This window comes from Recurvomyces mirabilis (assembly GCF_035927965.1).
Source record: "Recurvomyces mirabilis strain CCFEE 5264 chromosome Unknown scaffold_22, whole genome shotgun sequence".
NCBI lineage: Eukaryota > Fungi > Ascomycota > Dothideomycetes > Mycosphaerellales > Teratosphaeriaceae > Recurvomyces > Recurvomyces mirabilis.
This window is the reverse complement of record NW_027041956.1, coordinates 329,296-350,304: the sequence shown is the minus strand read 5'-3', so window position 1 is coordinate 350,304 and position 21,009 is coordinate 329,296. Positions and strand designations below refer to the sequence as shown.

General features: G+C 52.5%; 8 protein-coding genes across 8 annotated transcripts; 4 read left to right on the top strand and 4 right to left on the bottom strand.

Moving 5' to 3' along the window:
* Positions 1-86: 86 nt before the first annotated feature.
* LTS14_007831 (uncharacterized protein) lies at positions 87-816 on the top strand (the record flags this gene model as incomplete). The annotated part of the gene is made up of 3 exons (XM_064840520.1): positions 87-169; positions 235-664; positions 718-816. 3 exons carry the CDS (start codon positions 87-89, stop codon positions 814-816), a joined length of 612 nt encoding a protein of 203 aa, XP_064691970.1.
* Positions 817-1,660: 844 nt separating this feature from the next.
* Positions 1,661-3,865, top strand: LTS14_007830 (uncharacterized protein; the record flags this gene model as incomplete). Its single annotated transcript, XM_064840519.1, has 9 exons — positions 1,661-1,931; positions 2,000-2,112; positions 2,166-2,266; positions 2,317-2,494; positions 2,548-2,836; positions 2,895-3,187; positions 3,242-3,333; positions 3,388-3,594; positions 3,652-3,865. The coding sequence occupies 9 exons, from the start codon at positions 1,661-1,663 to the stop codon at positions 3,863-3,865; spliced, it is 1,758 nt and encodes a 585-aa protein (XP_064691969.1).
* A 2,541-nt stretch (positions 3,866-6,406) lies between these two features.
* On the bottom strand, positions 6,407-8,113 carry LTS14_007829 (uncharacterized protein; the record flags this gene model as incomplete). Its single annotated transcript, XM_064840518.1, has 1 exon — positions 6,407-8,113. The coding sequence occupies one exon, from the start codon at positions 8,111-8,113 to the stop codon at positions 6,407-6,409; it is 1,707 nt and encodes a 568-aa protein (XP_064691968.1).
* Positions 8,114-8,419: 306 nt separating this feature from the next.
* LTS14_007828 (uncharacterized protein) lies at positions 8,420-11,666 on the top strand (the record flags this gene model as incomplete). The annotated part of the gene is made up of 2 exons (XM_064840517.1): positions 8,420-8,471; positions 8,527-11,666. The coding sequence occupies 2 exons, from the start codon at positions 8,420-8,422 to the stop codon at positions 11,664-11,666; spliced, it is 3,192 nt and encodes a 1,063-aa protein (XP_064691967.1).
* A 225-nt stretch (positions 11,667-11,891) lies between these two features.
* Positions 11,892-13,529, bottom strand: LTS14_007827 (uncharacterized protein; the record flags this gene model as incomplete). Its single annotated transcript, XM_064840516.1, has 1 exon — positions 11,892-13,529. One exon carries the CDS (start codon positions 13,527-13,529, stop codon positions 11,892-11,894), a length of 1,638 nt encoding a protein of 545 aa, XP_064691966.1.
* Positions 13,530-14,913: 1,384 nt separating this feature from the next.
* LTS14_007826 (uncharacterized protein) lies at positions 14,914-16,338 on the bottom strand (the record flags this gene model as incomplete). Its single annotated transcript, XM_064840515.1, has 5 exons — positions 14,914-15,320; positions 15,377-15,450; positions 15,503-15,861; positions 15,913-15,986; positions 16,038-16,338. 5 exons carry the CDS (start codon positions 16,336-16,338, stop codon positions 14,914-14,916), a joined length of 1,215 nt encoding a protein of 404 aa, XP_064691965.1.
* A 1,119-nt stretch (positions 16,339-17,457) lies between these two features.
* HIS5 (histidinol-phosphate transaminase) lies at positions 17,458-19,048 on the bottom strand (the record flags this gene model as incomplete). The annotated part of the gene is made up of 2 exons (XM_064840514.1): positions 17,458-18,877; positions 18,954-19,048. The coding sequence occupies 2 exons, from the start codon at positions 19,046-19,048 to the stop codon at positions 17,458-17,460; spliced, it is 1,515 nt and encodes a 504-aa protein (XP_064691964.1).
* A 171-nt stretch (positions 19,049-19,219) lies between these two features.
* DGK1 (Diacylglycerol kinase) lies at positions 19,220-20,516 on the top strand (the record flags this gene model as incomplete). The annotated part of the gene is made up of 2 exons (XM_064840513.1): positions 19,220-19,714; positions 19,785-20,516. 2 exons carry the CDS (start codon positions 19,220-19,222, stop codon positions 20,514-20,516), a joined length of 1,227 nt encoding a protein of 408 aa, XP_064691963.1.
* Between the last annotated feature and the right edge of the window lie 493 nt (positions 20,517-21,009).

Genomic DNA, 21,009 nt, shown 5'->3' with positions numbered 1-21,009 from the left:
AGGTACGCGAACAAGCATTCACTTGCACTTTCACATGCTCCTGATTCCATGCACTCATCAATGTCAAGGACAACATCAAGTCTACCATGGCGTATCCTGAGGAAGACCCACCAGAAGTATCAATCTTACTTCTTGGAGACGCGGGAGTAGGCAAATCACTTTTCCTTTCGTACGTCGCTTCCTCATCCCGGCATCGTGACCATCTCCTTGCTCATAACCGTCGCTTCGGCACAGTCGTCTTACCCTAGGCCGTGATGCACCTCCAGATGCTAAGCTCCCTCGCTTGCGAGATCTGGACCAACCCTACCCGTTCAACATAAGGATGTACAATCGACCTTACCGTTTCGAATTCTCTGATACGGCTTCGCCCACAAACTACACCCTGCTTCGACCATCCGTCATCATCATGTGCTACTCCATTGGCGACCCTGAGAGCTTGGAGAGCTTGCAGAAAACATGGAAGAATGTAGTCGAGACACACTTCAACTACGATGAGAGCATGCCAGTGATTGTGCTAGGACTGAAGCGGGACGTGAGAAGCAAAGCGGACTATGGAGGCAACGTAAACGAGAAGAGGCAGTTCGTCTATCCGCAGGAGGCGCTTAGGATCGCCCAGGAAATGAGATGTGACCGGTACTGCGAGTGCAGTGCTTTGACGGGAGAGGTGAGGACAGGGTAGAAAAACAACCCGAGAATATGCACTGATCACTTCACAAGCTCTGCCGTGAGGTCTTCGAGGATATCGCCAAGACTGCTGCTATGACGACTACGTCCAATGGCGGCAAAACGCAAGGCACGGAGTGTAGCGTGATGTGACCGCCACGAATGGGATGAACGACACTTCTGGTTAGATGAGTCTTCACAACAAGAGCGAATCGAAACTATCCAACATCAAACAACATCACAATTTACTGGCCTTCTGTGAGCTAAGTCTTGCGTAAAAGATTGACGCTGCAGGACGGCCACGCAACTCGAGTTTGTAGTGCCGTCATGGCGAAGCATGTGAGGCTTTTGCAATCGTGTGGTCTCTCACGAAAAGATCGCTGCTGTGATGAATCGCTGATGCGGTCGCTGAAGACTACAGCGGGTTAGTCGATCAGTGTGCGGTACCGGCGATCACATCGCAAGATGATCGAGAGCAGATCTCACGACGCCGACGAGCCCTGGCAAAAGCAAAAAAAGCGATCGACTTGTCCAGACAACAACCTCGATATGCCCGAGGAATATGACACGCGAGCAATAACTGAGCCCTATGTCTCCTCGCTTAAGCTTGCACTACGATGAGCAGCTTATCACGCCCCGCGCCAAGAGCCGCAGTCAGATCCGGGGTGAGCAAGGTCCGAGAACGAAATGGTCAATGATAAGAGCTTGCCTGCGACAGCGTTTTCCCACGTCCGATAAGCTGCTTCTTCATGACTGGCTCAACATTGCATGGCCGGCCTACGGCGACGTGCGCACGCTTTTTCGCGTGTGACCGTGTGAACATCTATATTATCGGTAGGAAGAGATTTCTCAACTATCGTGGTGAGCGAAGTATATCTCACTGGCCGTTCTCGCTGCCATTCTGCCGTACCACTGTTGTTCATCGCGGCACACATACAACGTACGAAGCTACCTGAGCCGTGCTGTGGATTAACTTGTAATTCAACCACAGTCAGCCATGGATAACAAATCTGCGTACCCAATGGAGAAGACCTCCCCGTCGTCCTCCACTGTCGAACCAGTCGGCACAGGACAGGTCGGAAAGCTTCGGAGTCGCATGCCAGGTTTCAGTCTCGCAGTAAAACAGGAAGAGAGCTCCTTCGCCCGGACTCCAAATGCGTCCAATGCGGATTTCGATCCCATTCCGCCGTCAAAGCGAACATGGAACTGGGGTGCTTATGTCGCGTACTGGATGGCCGATGCTTGGGCTGTGTCCAATTGGGAGGTTGGTGAGTTACTAATCTTCCTGGACTAAGTCGATGTGTGGTTGGAATTGTAGCTGACATGCGCGGCACAGCCTCGTCCATGATCGCGGTTGGCTTGAGCTGGAAGATGGCTATCGGTGCCTGTGTCCTGGGCAATACGCTCATGGGCTTGGTCATCACGACGAATGGCAGAATAGGTGCTACTGTAAGGCAGTGCATGGTCTTGGACACCATGACCTTGATGCTGACTTTTAGTAGCTGCATACGCCATTCCCGGTTCTCGCACGTATGCCGTTTGGCTACTACTTCAGCTATTTCGTTGTCTTGTCCCGCTGTGTCCTCGCCATCGTCTGGCTCGGGTGAGCATACTTCACATCGACTCGGTAGTCCTCACACTGACAAAGGATAGTGTCCAAACGACCACTGGAGGACAATGCATGGAAGTTCTGCTCACAGCTATTTGGCCTAGCTTCGCCAACATCCCTAATACCATCCCACTGAGCGAGGGTATCACGACTGGTGGCATGTGTGCCTTCGTTCTCTACTTCCTGTTGCAACTACCTTTCTTGTGCATCCCCTACACGAAGGTATTTATTGTGACCCACAGCATCAATCTATGAATCTGCTCACATAACTCTAGGTCCAATACTTTTTCGCATGTAAAAGTGTGATCGCTCCGATCGTCTTCATCGCTATCTTTGGCAGCACATTGCACAAGGCAGGCGGCACTATCAGCAACAGCAGCGTGATCACGGGTATCGGCGAACCCAAAATCAACGGCTCCCTGCTCGTCTGGGCCTTCTTCAGCAACTTGAACGGAGTACTAGGGAATTACGCCACTCTCGGCCTGAACATTGCCGATTTCTCCCGCTATGCCAACAAACCTAGTGCGCAGAACGTTCAGGCCATCGTTATCCCGATCGTCTTCAGTAAGTACTCGATGTCGTGTTCTGAGCAGCCATTCATTCTGACTCAATACCTCATCAGCCATCGTCGGCCTCCTCGGCATCTTCACTGCCGCAGCCGCAGAGCCGGCCTACGGTAAAGTGATGTGGAATCCGATTGACATCGTCAAGCTGTGGATGGAGTCCGGCTCGCATGCCAGTCGTGCTGCGGCGGCTTTCGCTGCCATCGGTCTTCTCATTGTCACCCTTGGTATCAACATCTCCGCCAACTCGATCAGTGCTGCCAACGATCTTATGGCTTTCTGCCCGAAGTACATCAACATCAGACGAGGTCAGCTACTTGCTGCTGTTATTGGTAGCTGGGCGTTCGTGCCAGTAAGTCCTCCTTCTGACCTCCAACCTTATGGCGTTCACTGACCATCTATGTAGTGGAAAATCCTGGCTTCCGCAGCGAAGTTCCTTGCTTTCCTGGGAGGATATACGATATTCTTAGGCCCGATGACGAGTATCCTCATGACCGAGTGAGTCCCACCAGATGGCAGAGGAGCGGTCTGAGTCCTGACATGAAATCCTAGCTACTTCATTGTCCGCAAGACCAAGGTCTCCGTACCAGACATGTACGACTTTCATGGTATTTATCGCTACTCTCCCAAATTCGGGACGAATTGGAGAGCCGTGGTGGCCTTCTTCATTGGCTGCACACCAGCTCTTCCCGGATTTGTGGACAACATCCAGCAAGCAGGTGGTCAGAAGACTAGTGTCACGATTGGTGGCCAGCATCTGTAAGTCTGACCAGACGCGATTTTCCAGAAATACGTAGGTACTGACTACAACCATAGCTTCGCGATCGGCTACATTTATTCCTTCTTTGCGGCCGGCATCTTCTACTGGCTCTTCAACCGCTTCTTCCCGCATCACGAATCGATGTTGGATCATGCCGAGACGGGCGAGGATGTCATTGCTGCGAACGATGCTAAAAACGCCCAGGAGCGACGTGCGAGCTGGTCTGAGGGCCACAAGCCTAGTGTTGTGTCGCGAGCATTCCAGGTGTAGATGCTAGCAGGGGGGGATATATATGAAGATGATCTCGACTGTATGACTGAGATACCCACGGAACGAGCTTGCGGCTTGTATGATTTGATCGTGAAATACCGACCTTCTGTCTGCTCTCATCAGTGCGATCGCAGGTCTCTGAACTGACAGGATTGTACTTTTTTAACCACTCAACGATGATGGCATTGACCTGCTCCAGAGCTACAAATTGCAAAATCGTGCTTCCTTCGAGGAGTTCTGCCTTACTTTATCCATGCAAACCTAGCTATTCCTCCCATGCTAGAGCCTATCTCCATGCCAATGCTGCGAAACCAGCCAGCCCGAGCTTATCCAACGAGCAAAGTGCCGGCGTTCATATTTCCAGATGGATGATCTCGTGCAAGGTAGCTACGTTAGGCGTTCTGACTAGAGGAAATGCTAACGAACGCTGCTAAGGGGGAAATTAAGCCCTTGCGATGGGCGCTACTCTGTACCGTTGGTACACTCTCATGTAAACACTGGCAGTACTATGAGTAAGAACGAGAAACCATAGGAGCTAATGTCTCGTCGACCTGTACCGTCAGAGCTTCGGGCTAGAGCGGGCCGAACCTCGAATGAGATCACGAGTTGACTTCGTCTCGTCTTCCATCCCTATGATCGTCTGCCGTTACTCACACCTGCGCTACGAATCATGCCAGGACGAACAAGGCCCATCGAGAAGTTCGCGGAAGCTACAGCGAGGTGTACTGCCGAAGTGTGCCTCCCACGATATCATGTTGATGAATCTGGCTAACGAGAGCACGCAGGGTGCCGTGTACGGCAAATGCATAGCAGCAAATTATCAGAACGCCAAGAAGGATATGTGCGCTCAGGAGTTCATGAGACTCAAGGACTGCTACTTGGTACGATGTTCCTTACAATCATGAAGTCCACTCATAATTGATATTTGCCTCAGAAATCGGCCGGGAAGAAGGCATGATCGAGGGAGATGAAGCCGACACAGCTCGAGCGGATCACGAGGCTGTCAACGTAGATGAAAGCTTTGGCTCAGAAGAAGACGCCAGTACTGGTGTACAAGACGGCCGGCTCCTGGCCTTGCCTGCCGAGATTCGTGCCCAAATATGGACGCTCTGCTTCTTCTCGATAGGCACCCACAACATCAAGGACGACAAGATGCCTGGCTTACACCAGACTTGCCAACGGCTACGCTTGGAAACATATCTTATGTTCTTTGCTCTAACCAGGTTTCGGATTGACATCATGAGCCACGCCATGTCTGCCGAATTCCTAGACTTTTACAAATGGCTCCTAAACATAGGCCCGCCGGCATGCGCCGCAATCAAGCACATCGATATTGTTCTGCATGTCACTAACCCTCTAAATCATCGATATAATGAGTCTTTTGACCATTCCCCAAATGGCGACTATCTGGCCTTAATACCCTGGGATCCACGATTACGCACCTTCCACCCCACCTGTCTGCGCTTTGATACGTACGGGAGTCGGGATTTTAGGCAGTCGAATTTTGGGAAGGAGCGGTTTTGCCGTCTGGCGCAGAAAATGCTCTTCGTGGGTCGGCTGGCAAGGATAAATGGACTGAGTAAGCGGGATCTGTTATTTGTGGCCAGAAAAGCCAGTGTGCACGCGACGCCTATGCCGAGAAAGCGTGATCTGAGATGGCTATGGATCCAGCGTCAATTCGACCCGATTCGCAGTGCATACAGACATATCCAGCGAAGGTGCCATCATTATCCTTGGATCGTACCTTGGGACATCGCAAAGTTTTTAGCGTTCCGACTCTTGCCATTTATGTTCATCTCTGGGATACTTTTGTCCGCATCGCCACTGACCCAACACTTCCTGCAACAATACCTGGGCTCGTCTGTAGCTTGGTCAGCGACAAGGACGGCACTGCACTGGTGCATCGCAGCTTATCTCATTCCCTTCCTCGCGATATGCGGACTACTGGCAATCCTCCTCACCTCATTTCTTTTCTGCTGGGCACTTGCGATCTCGAGTCTTGCTGCCTTCATTCCGAGCGAACCAATCTTCGACTGGGAGCCTGATGTCGGGGTGACGAGCTTCAAGCAGTACCAACACGCTATTGAATTGCCGGATATAGTAAACTCGTGTTTCAAGGGCACAGGGTCTATACTGAAAGCACTTCTTCATGTCGTACTTATGCTGTTTACTGGGCTTTCTGGCCAAGCGACAATGGCTCTAGACTTCGTGATGGGACTTTGTATGGTAGTGAGCATGGCAGTATGGGTACGAAGGACATTGCGAGACATCGTTAGTGGTGGAAACTCACGTCCCCCGAGATCCGATAGCATGCGTTATTGATCATCGTGTATGCTAGCCGCGCGGCACAAGCTCGTTGTTTGCAGCTGCAGACAAGTATAGAGGGACGTTACTCTGCTACTCGCTATTTGGGTATGCGCTACATGCAGAGAATTCCGGCTCCCTTGCTCATCAGAGAGCCCAACGGCCTGAAAGAACGCCACCGCTATGCATTGAGCCTCCCCAAGCCATCTCTCAATAATAATGCACATACACCACCCACTACTTGCGACCCACACCTGCACCCTCAAGGAACTTGAGATCAGCATCCTGCCCAAAGAAAATGACATGCACAGTAATATCGTCCCTAACGTTCCTCGACAGCGGCGGCTGCACGCTCATGACACCCATGAACAAATCCCGTCTCCTCCCTCCAAGCGCATTCTTGATCAGATGGATACCACAATTCTCGTCTTCGACAACGAAGTGCTTGGGGCTGACTTTCCACTTCAACGTGCGTTCGTCGGCGTCGTAGTAGACTTCTTCGTCCTCGGACCCAGCGTCTAGGTCGGTGGGTGAGGTGAAACCGGGTCTGCGATTCTCGAAGAGGCCAGGTAGAGAAGCAGTAGCTTGAGCTGGTGCGCTGCCGCGGAAAGGATTGATCGCCGCTCCCTTCGCTGCCTCTGCAGCTTTGGTAGCGAAGTCGGTTGGTTTGTTCTTGTCCAACCACATCTGCACGCATATCACGGCGTCATCGTTGCTCATCTGGTCCCACAGGCCGTCGGAAGCCATGATCAGGAAGTCAGGTTTATCTCCCGTTCGGACCTTGGTCTCCATTATTTCGGGCTCGGCTGTAAGATATGGTGGAGTGAGGATTTTAGCATCTGGTCGTGGATTTGGTCCCCAGAATAATTCATGTGCGCGACGGGAGATGTCTTGCGGCCATTTCCATCGTGCGTCGCCAAAGGCACGGGAGACTGCCAGGCCATGAATGCGGCCGGTTTTGTGGTCGATAACCTCTTCGTCTGGGTGGTCGGCGTTGATGCGTTTGACTTCGTCTTGGTTGAATCCTGTTTGGTCGATGGACATGGCTTGTGCGATATACTTGTTCTGTTGACCATCCCATCGTCCGAGCACTGCACGTGAGTCACCTACGTTTGCCACTCGTAGGACATCTTTCGCTGGGTCGTAGAGGGCCAGAAGAGCGCAGGAGCCGGAGAAAGCAGCGGCAGCAGCGGCAACAACAGCTGCTCGATCTGGCATACCGTCTCTGATATGCCGTAGGCCAGTCTCGACAAGATCGTTATCGAATGAGTAGAAGATATTCTTGATCGTCTTGATGATGTGAGGATCATTTGGTACATATGGACGGCCGAAACAGTTCTCGCTCCACATTGTTTGGCCGATGGTACCGGGTAGCCAATCCCTTAGCAACATAGCCATTCGTGGCCCAGCATGACCGTCAAAGATAGCGAATTCGGCCCAGTCCTTTTTGGGGTCGTGATAGAGATCAAACGCGCCACATGACCATTGATCCTCGCAAGGAAGGTTACTGGGTAGTTGTGCTGTGTGGGCGACTACCTTGTGGTTGACCGAGTATCCAGCGCGGGTCTCCAGCATCTCCTGCGAACGTTCCAGATCCATTGGCGGAACACCTTTGGCTGCTGCCGCATGCACAGCTTCCGCCATGGCGTCCTCGAGAGCTGCAGCATCTTCGGCGAGATCTTGCAGCTCGGCGCCCAGGTTCTTAGCTGTGAGAGCCTTTGCTGAGATCCAGACGCCACCTAGGAAGCCTGAGCTCACAAGTAAGAGTCCCGCGATTGTGATTCGCCCCCATCGAGTCTTTGGCGGCTCAAGGGGTGGTTGGAAGTATGTCGTGTGTGGACCATTATTGTTTGGGACGCCGTTGTGTCTTCGTGAGAAACGCACTGTCCGATGTATCAGTGTACGGCTAGGCCGTAGCGCATGAGAGCGAAGCACTGGTAACATCGCTGGATGTATGTTTTACGTAGTTCTCCGGGAGGCGCGAAGGCGCATATCGAAGGAAGCGGCTAGCGCAGACAGCGGGATGCTTCCGCCTCACTGGAACGCGCTCGATACGCGCTTGACAACAATTCGATGCGATAGACACTCGCAATTCACGAACTGTTGGCGCATTGCTTTGGAACAGTCCTAGACTGTATGCGATAGCACGACAGTAAGTACATATGCCATACCACGCCCGATGACCTGGCTGTGCTGGAAGCGCGTGCGGCGGAAGGCCATAATCCATTGATCGATCAACCAAGCCGGCACATGTCTGATAATGCTCCCATACCCGATGAGCTACCTGAGCTGAGCGACGAAGGTATGGCAATCGATTCAGACCATGACGCGACGAGCCTGCTAATACAGCGCATCAGACATCAACCTGCTACACCAAATCTGCACACTAGCCAACGACAACAATGCCCCGCCCTTTCGAGCGCTTTTCTCGGCTTATGACCGCATCTTCCAGGAACAAGCTATTGAGGCGGAGCACGATGGTGTTGTGTTTCGTTACCTACTGCGCGTGGGAGAGGCCGCGCGCGAGGGAGGAAGTCGCGCAGGGGACGGGCGATTGGATTTGGTGGGATGCTTGAAAAGTATCCTGCAGTCGCAGGGCATTACCGTCTTGGAGGAGAGTGATGGTGGGGATGGTGTCAGTGAGGTCACGAGGGAGCAGGAAGGACGAGAGGGTCATGCGGGCGATGCCGTCAACTCTGGTGAGCGGCGAAAGCAGGCCGGGAAGAGGAGAGTCAGCTTCAATGATGCGAGGTTGGATGAGACGTGGTTGAGTGAGCACTCACGTTCTGTGGCAATCTCGCCATCGAAGCAGAGACGAGTTAGATTACTCGCACAACCAGCGCGACGAGCACGATTACCAGATGGGACAGAACGACGCGCCAGATCGATCAGCTCTCATCGCGAACCTCGGAACTTTAGCAGTCGGCCAGCACCGAACCAGAGGCCAGTATCGCCCTCTACCAACTATACCTCGGAGTACGATGATCATGTTAACCCAACATTACTGTTTCAACCATCCCAGACCCAGCTTGAGCAGAACGCTGAAGCCTTCGCGGACACCTCTGCCATCCGTATTGCTCGACGAGTACTTCATATCTGGCATGATCGAACACTTGCACTGTACCAGTCTCAGCAACAGGCAAATGCGATTGCCACTGCACACGACCGCCACGTCCTAGCGAAGCAAGCCTTGGACCAATGGCGGGCTCACTTCACAGTCCGCCAAGATGCAAAAACTGAAGATGAGCTCCGCAAACACCAGGACGCAGTCGCAAGCGAACGGTACATACGTGACCTCATGCGCCGAAGTATTTCCCACTGGGACGCCTCCATTAAATATCAACGCGAGCAAGTAGCGGAGGGCCTACGGCATATGCTACAGTATCGATATTTTCATCGCTGGAAGCTAATTGCTCAGGAGAACATTGTGAAAGCTCGTAGTATCTTGAGGAAGAAGTATCTCCCTGTATGGAGAGAGAAGCTTGCGCGGAGACAGCTGAAAGAGGAACAAGCTGTGGCCTTTTGCGAAGAACAGCAAGTGCAGAGATGTTGGAAGTCGTGGTTCTGGCATTTCTGCTCCAGGAGAGTAGAAGGGTGGCGAGATGACAACACGAAGAGGCGCTCTTTGACTGCTTGGGAGGGACGTTTAGCTGTTCGGAAAGACCAAGAGGACCTGGCGCGCCAGCACGATAGGCGGCTTGCCTTGGCTCGTGCCATGTCTGCTGTGCGAAATCGAGCTGCCCACCATCAACAGGCCTCGCACCAGGCACAAGCATATTACGTCCGAACCTTTACTTGTCGGATCTTCAAGACCATTACGATCCAAGCACGCCTGGAGCCATTCGGTCGTGCGTTGACGCTCAAAGTACGACTTGATCTTCAGCGCAAAGCGTTCCGTATCTGGCATCTACACCTCTTGTTGACCCAGCAAGCCGGTGAAGTCGAGCGTAAGCGTGTCTTACAATCTGCATGGACCCAATGGAATGATGCTCTACGCTGCCGAGCGCTTGGTCAGAGGATCGATGACAGGATCTTGATCGAAAGTCTGTACAAATGGGTGCTTGCCGAACGCATGCGCCTCTTTAGACGGACGCTCGAAGCGAAGCTGTTGCGGCGGGTGATGTGTGTCTGGACCGAACGACTCCTCACTCTACAGACGCAGACCCAGGACATGGAGGTGGCTTTCCGTGAAGCCCAAGAACGCCGTCTTCTAAGCATTGGATTGGTCAGACTGAATCTCGCTCTGCGCAAACGCGAGGACGCAGAGCGAGCCGCCGTTGAGTTTGCTTCCGCCCGCGCTCTGCCCAACGCAATGTTTGCTCTCACGACGAAGTTTCGCAAAGTCCAGCAGCTGAACAAGTGGGCACAAGACGCCAGATTTTATACCCTCTGTACGAGGACGCTGGCTGTATGGCATGAGCAGACGACCGAGGAGCAGCATGCGAGGAGACGGAATGCTTATGCTGCTGTGAGGGCGCGGATCAAGATCAGAGTTGTCAGTTCCGCTTTGGACCAGTGGCAGAATAGGACACAAATTCGCGTCAGCATGAATACAGAGGCGGAACAATTCTCACAGCGGCGTGCGATGACTACTGGCACCAGAAATTTTCAAAGATGGCGTTCAAAGGCTGCACAGGTACAGCAGATGCGCGAGCACGCTACGGAGCTGGACGAACAACGCCTGCTTTCCTCCGCCTTCTCGGCTCTCGCAAACCGGCACGTCCTTCTGCTCTCTGTCAAGGAGCAAGCCATTGTCTTCAAGCAAGACGTCGATCTTGCGCTCTTAGCCTCGGCCTTCAAAAGAATACAGTGGGCGCACTTTACGGCTACACAACGAGCACAAAGCGCCGAAGCCCTCTGGTTTCGTAATCGTGACGCACATGTGAGGAATATGCTTCGTACTTGGGCCGTCCAGACCGCGGAACGCAGGGCCATGCGCTTGGGCGAGCAAGAGGGACAAGGTGGCAGAGATGAGGAGCCAGAGAGTCCTAGTCTACGCCCTGCGAGCCGCGCTGCTGAGCGATCTTCCGCTCTTCCGTACAGGGATTCACATCTCACCTCGTCGCCTCCACAGGTAACGCCAGCGTATATGCGTACACCGTCTCGCTCGCGCAGAGCCGGGAGGTTCAGACCACTGCCCACGCCTGCGGTGGTAACACCTTTTGCTTTCGAACGCAGCTATCTAGCAACTACGCCTGCCCCACTCGGAACCAGGCAAGCGTCTTTGGCGATCGATCACACCACAACGGTCGATCACAGCGTTGGTGGCTTAGACGCGTTGGCGCCTCAGGTTACGCCTTTTGCTCGAAAGTTGCGAGCTGGTGGCTTCCGTGCGGGTCTAGGGGGAGGAGGCGAGAGTACAACGCCTCTACCGCCTCTGCGGACGAGTATATTTGGACGATCGATTGGGCAGGCAGGTGCCGGAGGGACGGCAAAGAGTGTACGGTTCGCTGGTTCGAGTCGGTTTGGTGGCGAAGGGCATTTGAAGAGTAGTTAGGTCAGTGTTGGAATTGTGTCTAGGTATTGAATGTTGGTCATCTTGGGTTAGCGCGGCGTTTCTCATCTTGGATCGATGGCAATAGGAAGTGCTTGATGCAGGATCTGGGTCTCGTGTATGATGCTGGATACAGGACGGATATTCCTGGATGGACAAGATACAGATGTGGACAACGCCAAATGGGAGTACGTCATTTGTTCGACAACGCTTCTCATGACTACACGATTATTGTCCCTTCACCTCATACCTATCCGTCACATGCTTCTGCGGCCTGTAAAGAAAGTAATCAAACTTCGCCTCCTTCACGGGCGCGGTACCATTAAGATCCGAAGCTGCCATACCCACGAACGCACCAGTGAACGAGCCCTCATTCCTGTGCCCACCACACTCATCACAGAGGATAGAAGCATCATACACCGGGCCGATCTTCTTTAGCTCCTCCTGGGCTTCGCCCACAACGGCATAGAAGAATTGTAGCTTGGCCCCACGAATAGTAAGAGCAAGCTTCACCTTCCCCTTATCTGGCAGCCGCACCGGAGCTGCGAGTGGTTGCTCCAAATCACCGTGTGGGAAAGAGACTTCGGATGTGAGGAGCAGGAGTTCTCTCTTGCCGTCTTCAGTCCCGGAGACGGTGAGGTAGAAGAAGTTAAAGCGGCAGTAATACGCCGTGAGACCGGCGAAATGTCGTTCATCTTCTGGGTTAAAGTCGACTACGGTCTCGGCATCATAGGAGAAATGTGTTTGGCGACGGGCGACGAGTGCTTGTTCAAACCAGGAGCCTATGCTTTCGCGGCCGTAGAGGGTGAGTTGGCTGTCGTTGATGGAGAAGATGCGTTCGGGTTCTGGTGTGCGAAGCCATTGAAAGTCTTTGTGGAGCTGTTTGTCAAACGTGTATTTCTGCTCGGCCCAGTACTTCTCCTCGTCCTTCGTTCCAGGAACTTCGACATGCAGGGAGGGCACGGGACCATTCTTGACGTACAGCCAGTCGTCTTTCCAGTAACACTCTTGGATGCCGCATTCACGCCCAAGGACACAACGTCGCAGTTGTGTCGTCGGACGGCCCATGAGGTGGACGAGGTAAGTTTTGCCGTCTGGAGTATCGACGATGTCGCCGTGGCCGGATCGTTGAATAGCGGCGTGAATATCGTCTTTGGCTGTCAAGATGTGCGTCTCGGGATGTATCTCATAGGGTCCCCAGATCCCCTTCGATCGGGCCAGGGTGCATGCATGTGTGTAGCCTGTGCCTCCCTCGGCGGTCAGAAGATAGTAGTACCCATTCCGCTTGTAAAGATGTGGGCCCTCAACTAAATCTAGCTCGGAACCATAGAAGATTGTCTTTCGTTCACCAATGAGCTTTCCAGCTTTAGCATCCCATTCCTGCAATCTGATACCAGCAAATGCTCGTGGCCGACGACGATGATCCCAAAGCATGTTGACAAACCATTTCTTTCCCGTATCCGCATCATGGAATAGAGATGGATCGAAACCAGAGCTGTTGACATACCAAGGGTCACTCCAAGGTCCCTCAATCTTATCCGCGGAGACGATGTAGTTGTGCGTGTCCTTGAAAGAGCCGTCCTTGCGTTTGACGTCTGTGTACACGAGCCAGTACTTCTCTCCATCGTGCGTGAGGCATGGAGCCCAAATACCACAACTGTCAGGGTTACCTCGCATATCAAGCTGAGATTTCCTGTTCAGAGGCCGGGTGACAAGGTCCCAGTTCGCCAGGTCCGTGGAGTGGTGGATCTGGACGCCCGGGAACCATTCAAATGTTGAGGTGGCGATGTAGTAGTCGTCTCCCACCCGCAGAATGGAGGGGTCGGCATTGAAGCCTGGGAGGATTGGGTTTGTTATTGGAGGCATTGTGCCTATGAATTTGCTGTTTGTCCCAAATTTGTGGTGGTTGGGACAATTTGAATGTCGAAGAACAATTCAAGCATACTTCAGGAAAGCTGCATAGAAGGCTTACTTGCAGTGTGGTGTTTCATGGTATCCACTTCTGTATGGCTATTCATCCATTTAGCCGGCTAAACTTCGTAGCCGAGGACGGAGTTGCCGAGTTGAGATGGTGGGTAGAGCTATCTTGCTTGAAGTGTCTACTGTCGGGCTCTGTAAATGGCTGCCACTCAACAGCTCGGGCTGAGGTATGTCGCGAGTCCAGCGCTCAGGAGCATGATGAAGAAGGGGAGGTAGCCACGAAGGACGACTAGGATCTGGCGGTAACCAGATTTGTCTAATTGTGATTCAATGACGATGTGGAAGCATCCTGAAGCGGCGTAGCCTAGTCCAAACGCAACGATCGAGGCCAGGAAGGTATACCAGACTGACTTGCACTTCCATTCCTTGTGTTTCCCGGACTGCCAACCCACCACAGCTATAGACACGAGCCAGACAGCGACCATAGCGAGGGCACCAGACGTCTTCCAAGACAATGATGCTGTAAATCGATGCATGCGCATTTGTGACCCAAGCCCAGGTCTGCGCCCCTCCCAAAAGATTGGGTGATCCTGGAACTTCTGAGCAGCGTATTCGAGCTCGCGAGAAGTCTGATCACAACCTCCTCCTCCGATATGTACGCGTCGCTGCATAAGGGCGAAGCCCATTGCCATACTGTTGACCTCTGTGGACTTGTTAGATGCAGGACTAGGGTCTGGCTGCATGCAATCGTCGTGTTTCAATCCCGTTCGTGAACCTAAGATTGTAGACTCGTTTCCATTGAGCGGTACACACTCTGTGTAGCTGGGGGGTTGGCAGGAGTTAGACATGTTTGCGAGATGTGCAAGATTGAAGCATGCAGTTGCCTTCCTCCAGATGGCAAGAGCAGATCTTATCAGAAGTAGCGAACGGGTTTGATGGGTAGGCTTCAGTGAAATCTGCTTAGTAGCTTTAAGTTAGGAAGTAGCTAGGTAGTACAAATGACTCAAAGAAGGCGAGGAAGTGGGCCCAGTGCAGCGCAGTCCGAGTCCGGGCTGTAGGTTTGGGGCGCACTGCTATCGCGATGGTCAACGGAACACATGTCGAGCGATCCTATCTCATTGTTCATACCACGAGAAATAGTATACAAGGCCATTGACTAGGTCGCCTGCTTGAAGTGTATCATTACGGGCACCATGCCTCAGACAAACGTGCTGTAGAACCATGTAACAACAACGGCTCCGGCGAAGTGAGAACCGAAATGTCCACGAATAGTGTAGAGGCCACGTAGAGTAAGACTGTGTGTAGCAGCACTTAATCTATACTGAATGATTCAGACACCTTTGAACATGTTCACACTGTCCCTGCTATACCCAGTCACGTTGGGATAGTGACTCCAGTCTGCCGAGAACAAAATCGCATCCTGACAAGCACTGCCAAGTCCAGTGTTGTTCAGCCAGGCAGGCTCCCAGTAGTTGATACCTTGCCCAAGACCACGGGGAACGCCCTTGACAACATCGATGATGTCGTGTACCCATTCGGTCTGGCCAGCCACAGAGACAGGCACACTCGGCTCGCTGAGCTCGGGTGCTGTTGGTCCTGAGCATTGATCTGGCCAGTCTGTTTCAACGACATGGAGAGGCTTATTGTATTGGTTTGCCAATGTCGTCAACGTCTCGTTAAGGTTTGAGAGTGTTGCCGCTGTGCCATAGAAGGGGTAGAACGAGAAGCCGAAGACATCTGGAAAAGCTATCAGTAATGACTACGTAGAAGATCCAGATGAAGTCGGGACATACCCCAGTCGCTAGTCTTGACCTTTCCAGTAGCTGTCAGGGACGAAAACCAAGTTTGCTGTAGAGTAAGGTTGTACCTGCGGTCGACTTAGCATGTCAAGGCTCAACTCAGGCAAGGCTAGGACTCACCCATCATCAATATGTATCATAGTAAGCGGTTGGTGGACCCCGCTAGCAACAGCATCCCTAACACCATTACGAGCGGCAGCCCATAGCGTGGCGAAATTTGTGAAGTTGGCGACGCGGGCTTGCGCGGGCTCAATGTCTACATCGACTTCGCCGAGAGGCCACAGCATGCCGTGTCTGATTTCATTGCCCAAGCTGACGATAGAGAGATCGACACCTGCGTGAGCAAATGCTTGCATTGTGCTTGAGACATAACTTCGAAGGGTTGCAGCGAGAGGTTGCACAGTCGTTGGCCATTCGACGGGCACGGCTTGCTTGCTTGGATCCGCCCAGTAGTCGCTGAAGTGGTAATCCAGATAGATCTGATCTGATCAGCAATGAATCGTATGTATACCGTCCGACTCGCTTTCTACCTTGTAGCCTTTGTCGTAAAATCGCTTCGCAAGCGGCACGGTGTAGTTGAGACCATACGACTCGTAGTATCCACCTAGAGGTCTTGTCAGCCTATCGTTGTGAGACGGACGAAGACCATACTTACCATCATAAGGTGCCTTGGGATTGACCCATAACCTGAGTCGAACAGTGTTCATACCACCATCACCAAGAATGTCCTCGACAGGCCGGGTGGCATTGCCACGTGAAGTGTCCTTGAAAACAGCTCCGCCGTCCTCCTCGATCTTCAAGGAGGAAAGGTCGAAACCTTTGTAGAAGTAAGGCTGGTTGTTACCATTGTCGCCCCAGCCTTGACCGGGCCAGTTTTGTCCTGGCCAACCATGCTGTTGTGGCAATGCCGAAGCAAGAATTGGCAGCGCTGCTGTAATCAATGTTGTAGTGAGCATTCTGAGGTCTGTCGTGCCAAAGGGTTATCACGAATCGCACATGGTAGGCCTAGGAGCCAAGGACATATATACAAGACCCAAATGTCGGGACAAACCTTACCAGTGACCTGCAGCTCAGAGTGGTGGATGCATCGCCATGCCATCGCCATGTGGCCACTCTACGAGCTGCGCACTTCAGCCTCAAAGCACGGCTTTATTGGTGGAATCCTAATAGATCTGGCTACGGATGTTCTTTGCAGTCCGGCAGATTCCAATGGCGGTGGAGACTAGAAAGCGGAGGTGGAGACTATCCCCACCTGGAGTCGGGAAGTGGACGGAATATCAGAGTCGAGACACTGTCACCATCTGTAGATGCATCCGGAAGCAAGACGTGGTGTATGCAACCGAGGCAGCATGTCTCGACGCGCTGCTCATTCCGTTCTGGACGAACGATGCTGTTCCGCGAAGAAATCTGAGGTGGCCCACCTGGTTGTGGAAGCCATGTCGATGACAGATGTCGGAGCACTCACTTGAGCATCTGGCAGGGTCGAAATTCAGTCACTCGTTTTGCTACTCATGAAAGCATACTGGAGGCGAGAGGGAAGCTGTTGGACTGTTTGAACAGAAACCTCAGGAGAGAACACCGGGTCCGCCAGCAGCGGAACTCCGTAACAAAGTTGAGCATCCGCTAGTCTCCGCCATTACTCTGCAAATCAGACATCATTATTGCACTCCCGGAAACACCCTGCGCGGCGTCCACACGGCCTTGCTCTTCGCAAACAAAGGGCATCAACCAACCATCGCCGGACCATTGGCACATCCGTATGGAGAAGCCAGTCTCATTTCATCTTTTACAATTTTTCTTAGCACTGCAGCCATGGCGCACACGTGCTCAGCTCCTTGCCGGCCGTTGAAGCCCTTCCGTTAGCTTGATAGCTGCCGTGACAAATTATACCACTGGTTACACGGCTGAGTTGAGGCCCGAAATATGACGGCCGTTTAAGGCGTTCTTAACAAGAAACATTAAATCACGATCTAGATATCGTCTTTGGTGACGTTGCGGGCGTCGCGCCTTATGCTCGCTAACCACACATCTCATCTAGCTCATGTAATATCCTTGCGGATGTAGAGCCTTCCAACTCAAGCAATAATACCATTCGCCTCGACTTCCTTTCTGTCCTCGATCTTCCCATTGACACCATTTACCTTGCCCTTGCCAGCATACACATCCGCCAGCACACTCTTGATTTCCTGCAGGAACCTCGTAACTTCATCCTTCGTGCCTACAGTAACACGTAAACACCCAAGACACCCCGGCTCCTTGCCTCGAAACCTCACCACAACCCCTCTCGTTTCAGCCAACCGCTCGTAGACTTGTAGCGCGACTTCGTTGCTGGGTCTGCCATTCGGCTTGTCCAGCATCTCGACAAGAAGGAAATTCGAGGCGCGACCACCAAGGAAGCAACCGATACCCGGTACCTTTGGCATAGCCTTCAACATTCGATCTCGCTGTTCAATGATCTTCGCCCTATTCTCTCGCATGACCTGCAAATTATGCGGCTGCAGCGCCTGGACCGCCAGCTGAGACGTTGGATTTGGGATATTGTAAGGTGCCTTCATATTATTCAGCACCCTCGCCACTTCCTCACTCGCAAAGACAGCTCCAAGTCTGATGCCCGCAAGTCCAAAAGCCTTAGACATCGTTTGCATGACCACGAGGTTCGGCCACTCGAGGACCCATTCCGCTAAGCTCGTACCGTCGGGAGCGAAATCGATGTAAGCTTCATCTAGCACTACTATCCCGTTCCAGGAGGGATGTTCCAGGATTTTCTGAACATCTTCTTTCTGTACCAGACTCGCTGTAGGATTGCCGGGAGAGCAGAGGTAGATGAGCTTGATCTGGGGATCGGCCGACAAGCGCACATTGATCTTGTCTGCTTGAATGGAGAAATTATTGTTGACGTCCAAGGTGGCTTTCACGACCTCGACATCGTTGACTTGAGCCGAGACGGCGTACATGCCGTACGTGGGCGGACATGTGAGTACTTTGTCTTTGCCTGGTGTGCAGAACGCGCGGAGGAGGGCGTCTATCGCTTCATCGCTGCCGACGCCTACGAAAAGGTGTTCCGGCGAGAGATCCTTGTTCGTGTGGGCGTGGGTATTACGAAAATCACATAAGAGTTGCTTGAGTTCATGTTGATGTGGGTCTGGATAGCGGTTCAATCCTAGCAAATCGATCGAGATGTCGGATTTGTTCGCGCCATTGACAAGTTTGCCATCTGAGCTTAATGCCAGTCCAGGCCCGTATGCATTTTCATTGGCGTCGAGGAGGATGTTTGTGCCATCGTCTTTGTAGTCATCTCGAGCGCAGCGGTAGGGTTCTAAAGCGAGGATATTAGGCCGAGCGCATTTTGATATATCGAAAGGCATCATTCGAAATGGTTGATTGGATGAGGAGTCATGGATTTGTCGGAACAAATATTTGGTGTTTGTCGACGTCACCCAGTAGGGGTCGTCGCGAAAGTGGCGCTTTGACATGTGACAGTAGCCAAACAAGCCTCTAGTATTCCGATAACAAGTATCTTGACTACCAGTATTGATAATCTGGCTTTTGGCTCATATTGGACAACCATTACCCTCTCGACGCTCCAAGCTCACGGGACCATTCCAGCTTCATTACTTTCCCTACTCTGTATCTACCACGGGCAGCAATGCCATAGCCACCTGTCATCTTGTATGATATCCACGGAACCGTCATATGAATCCAGACTGCATTTCTCTGGACAGGATCAAACGAAGCCGGACTTGAAGCTGCACTCCGAAATATCCTACAATCTAGCCTGGGCAGGCACAAATCTATCATCCGTCCACTCCCGAGCACCCTCTACGATCCGCTCCTACCATGTCGAGTTACCAAGTACCGGCAACACCTCGCGTGATCTCGCCCTCGCCTACGCCCTCCGAACAGAGCAATAGGGACGGCTACTTCCCATCAACATCACAGCAGAAGACCGCAATACCACCTATCGAAGAAGATGAAGCTGTACCAAACGGCTCTCTCGGCGCAGAAGACCCAGAATTAGCACGCGCGCGAGCACGAAGTCGCTCTCCACAAATCGAACGACGACCACAGACCCGAGCGATGGGAACTGCTAATGGCAGTATCTCGAGCTCTGTCGCCGGATCGAAACCACTGCGGAGTCGAAAGGAAGTGAATAGGATACAGCCGGTAGGAGGAGGTGATGATGATGCAAACGGACTTCTATCCCCAGAAAGTGCGCGAAAAGAAGGCGAAGGCTTCGGTGCAGCATACTGGCGGAGTTTGTCAAGGAGTCCGTCGCCGTTGGGACTGATACCTATACATCGGGAATGGAGGGCTTTTGTGCATAAGCATGAGGTGAGTCGCATCCAGATCAACGACAGCATTTGCGCTCAGCAAAGTTGATACTAACATATATGTCGTCAAGGTCCCCCGCAAAGTCCTCCACGTCTCGATAGGCTTCCTAGCCCTCTACCTCTACTCCGCCGGCTACCAACCAACCGACATCCACCCCTTGCTCCTCTCTCTCCTCATCCCGATCGGAGCAACAGACCTTGTCCGTTTCCGCTGGCCAGCGCTGAATCGCGTATACATCCGCGCCCTTGGACCATTCATGCGCGAGGCCGAAGCCCACGACCAGTTCAACGGGGTTATAAGCTATCTAGCAGGTATTTGGTTCACGATGAGGTTCTGTCGGAAGGATGTCGCGATCATGTCGGTGTTGTTGCTTAGTTGGTGCGATACAGCTGCTTCCACGATCGGAAGGGCGTGGGGAAGGTATACACCCCGTATCCGCCGAGGCAAGAGTCTAGCAGGTAGCCTCGCCGCTTTCGTTGTTGGCGTCGGCTGCGCTTTGCTTTTCTGGAGTGGGCTGGTCCCAGCTTCGACGCAGAACAACACCGGCATCAATAGTTTCGCTTTCCAGGGAAATCTGGATATTAGTTCCCGGTTTCAGGGTTCTGAGATGTTGAAGGATTCTGGGATGCTGCAGTCTCATATTAAGGTCACTGGGTGGCCGGCTTTGGCTGTGCTGAGTGTTATTTCTGGACTTGCGGCGAGCGTGAGTGAAGCGATAGATTTGTGGGGACTGGATGATAATCTGACCATACCTATCTTGTGTGGGATAGAGCTTGGAGCGTTCCTGTGGGCTTTTGGTTAACGTGTAGATAATGTGATATCCCTTTCGCTGCGCGGTACTGACCTTCACGGCCATCTCCACTCTCGTCAAACGTTCGTGTACTACAAGTCTTGCAGACGATACAACGTGACCACCTCGATGCTTCTCATACCATGCGGCCTGTGCTTTATCAAGTCTGTCAGTGAATGGTACCGCCACTTCGGTGACGGAAGTGGATCCGCTTTACGTCCCCCAAGCTTAGCTCGCACCTTCCTTCCTTGACTCACGTACGTTCATCAGCATCTACAAACCCTGAACATCTTCCGAACAACGATAGCATCAACTGGACGGATCAGACCTTGCTTTTATACCATCCTTCACATCACTGGAACAATCCTGAGCTCATCAACACACCTCACGTGCCCCGCCATACTCATCCCACCTATTGTGGCAATTGAGTGTGATTGAGGAAGAACAGGCGGGACGAGAAGCGAAGCTGGTAGAGTAAAAATAGGAATAAAAGGGTTGTCCGAGA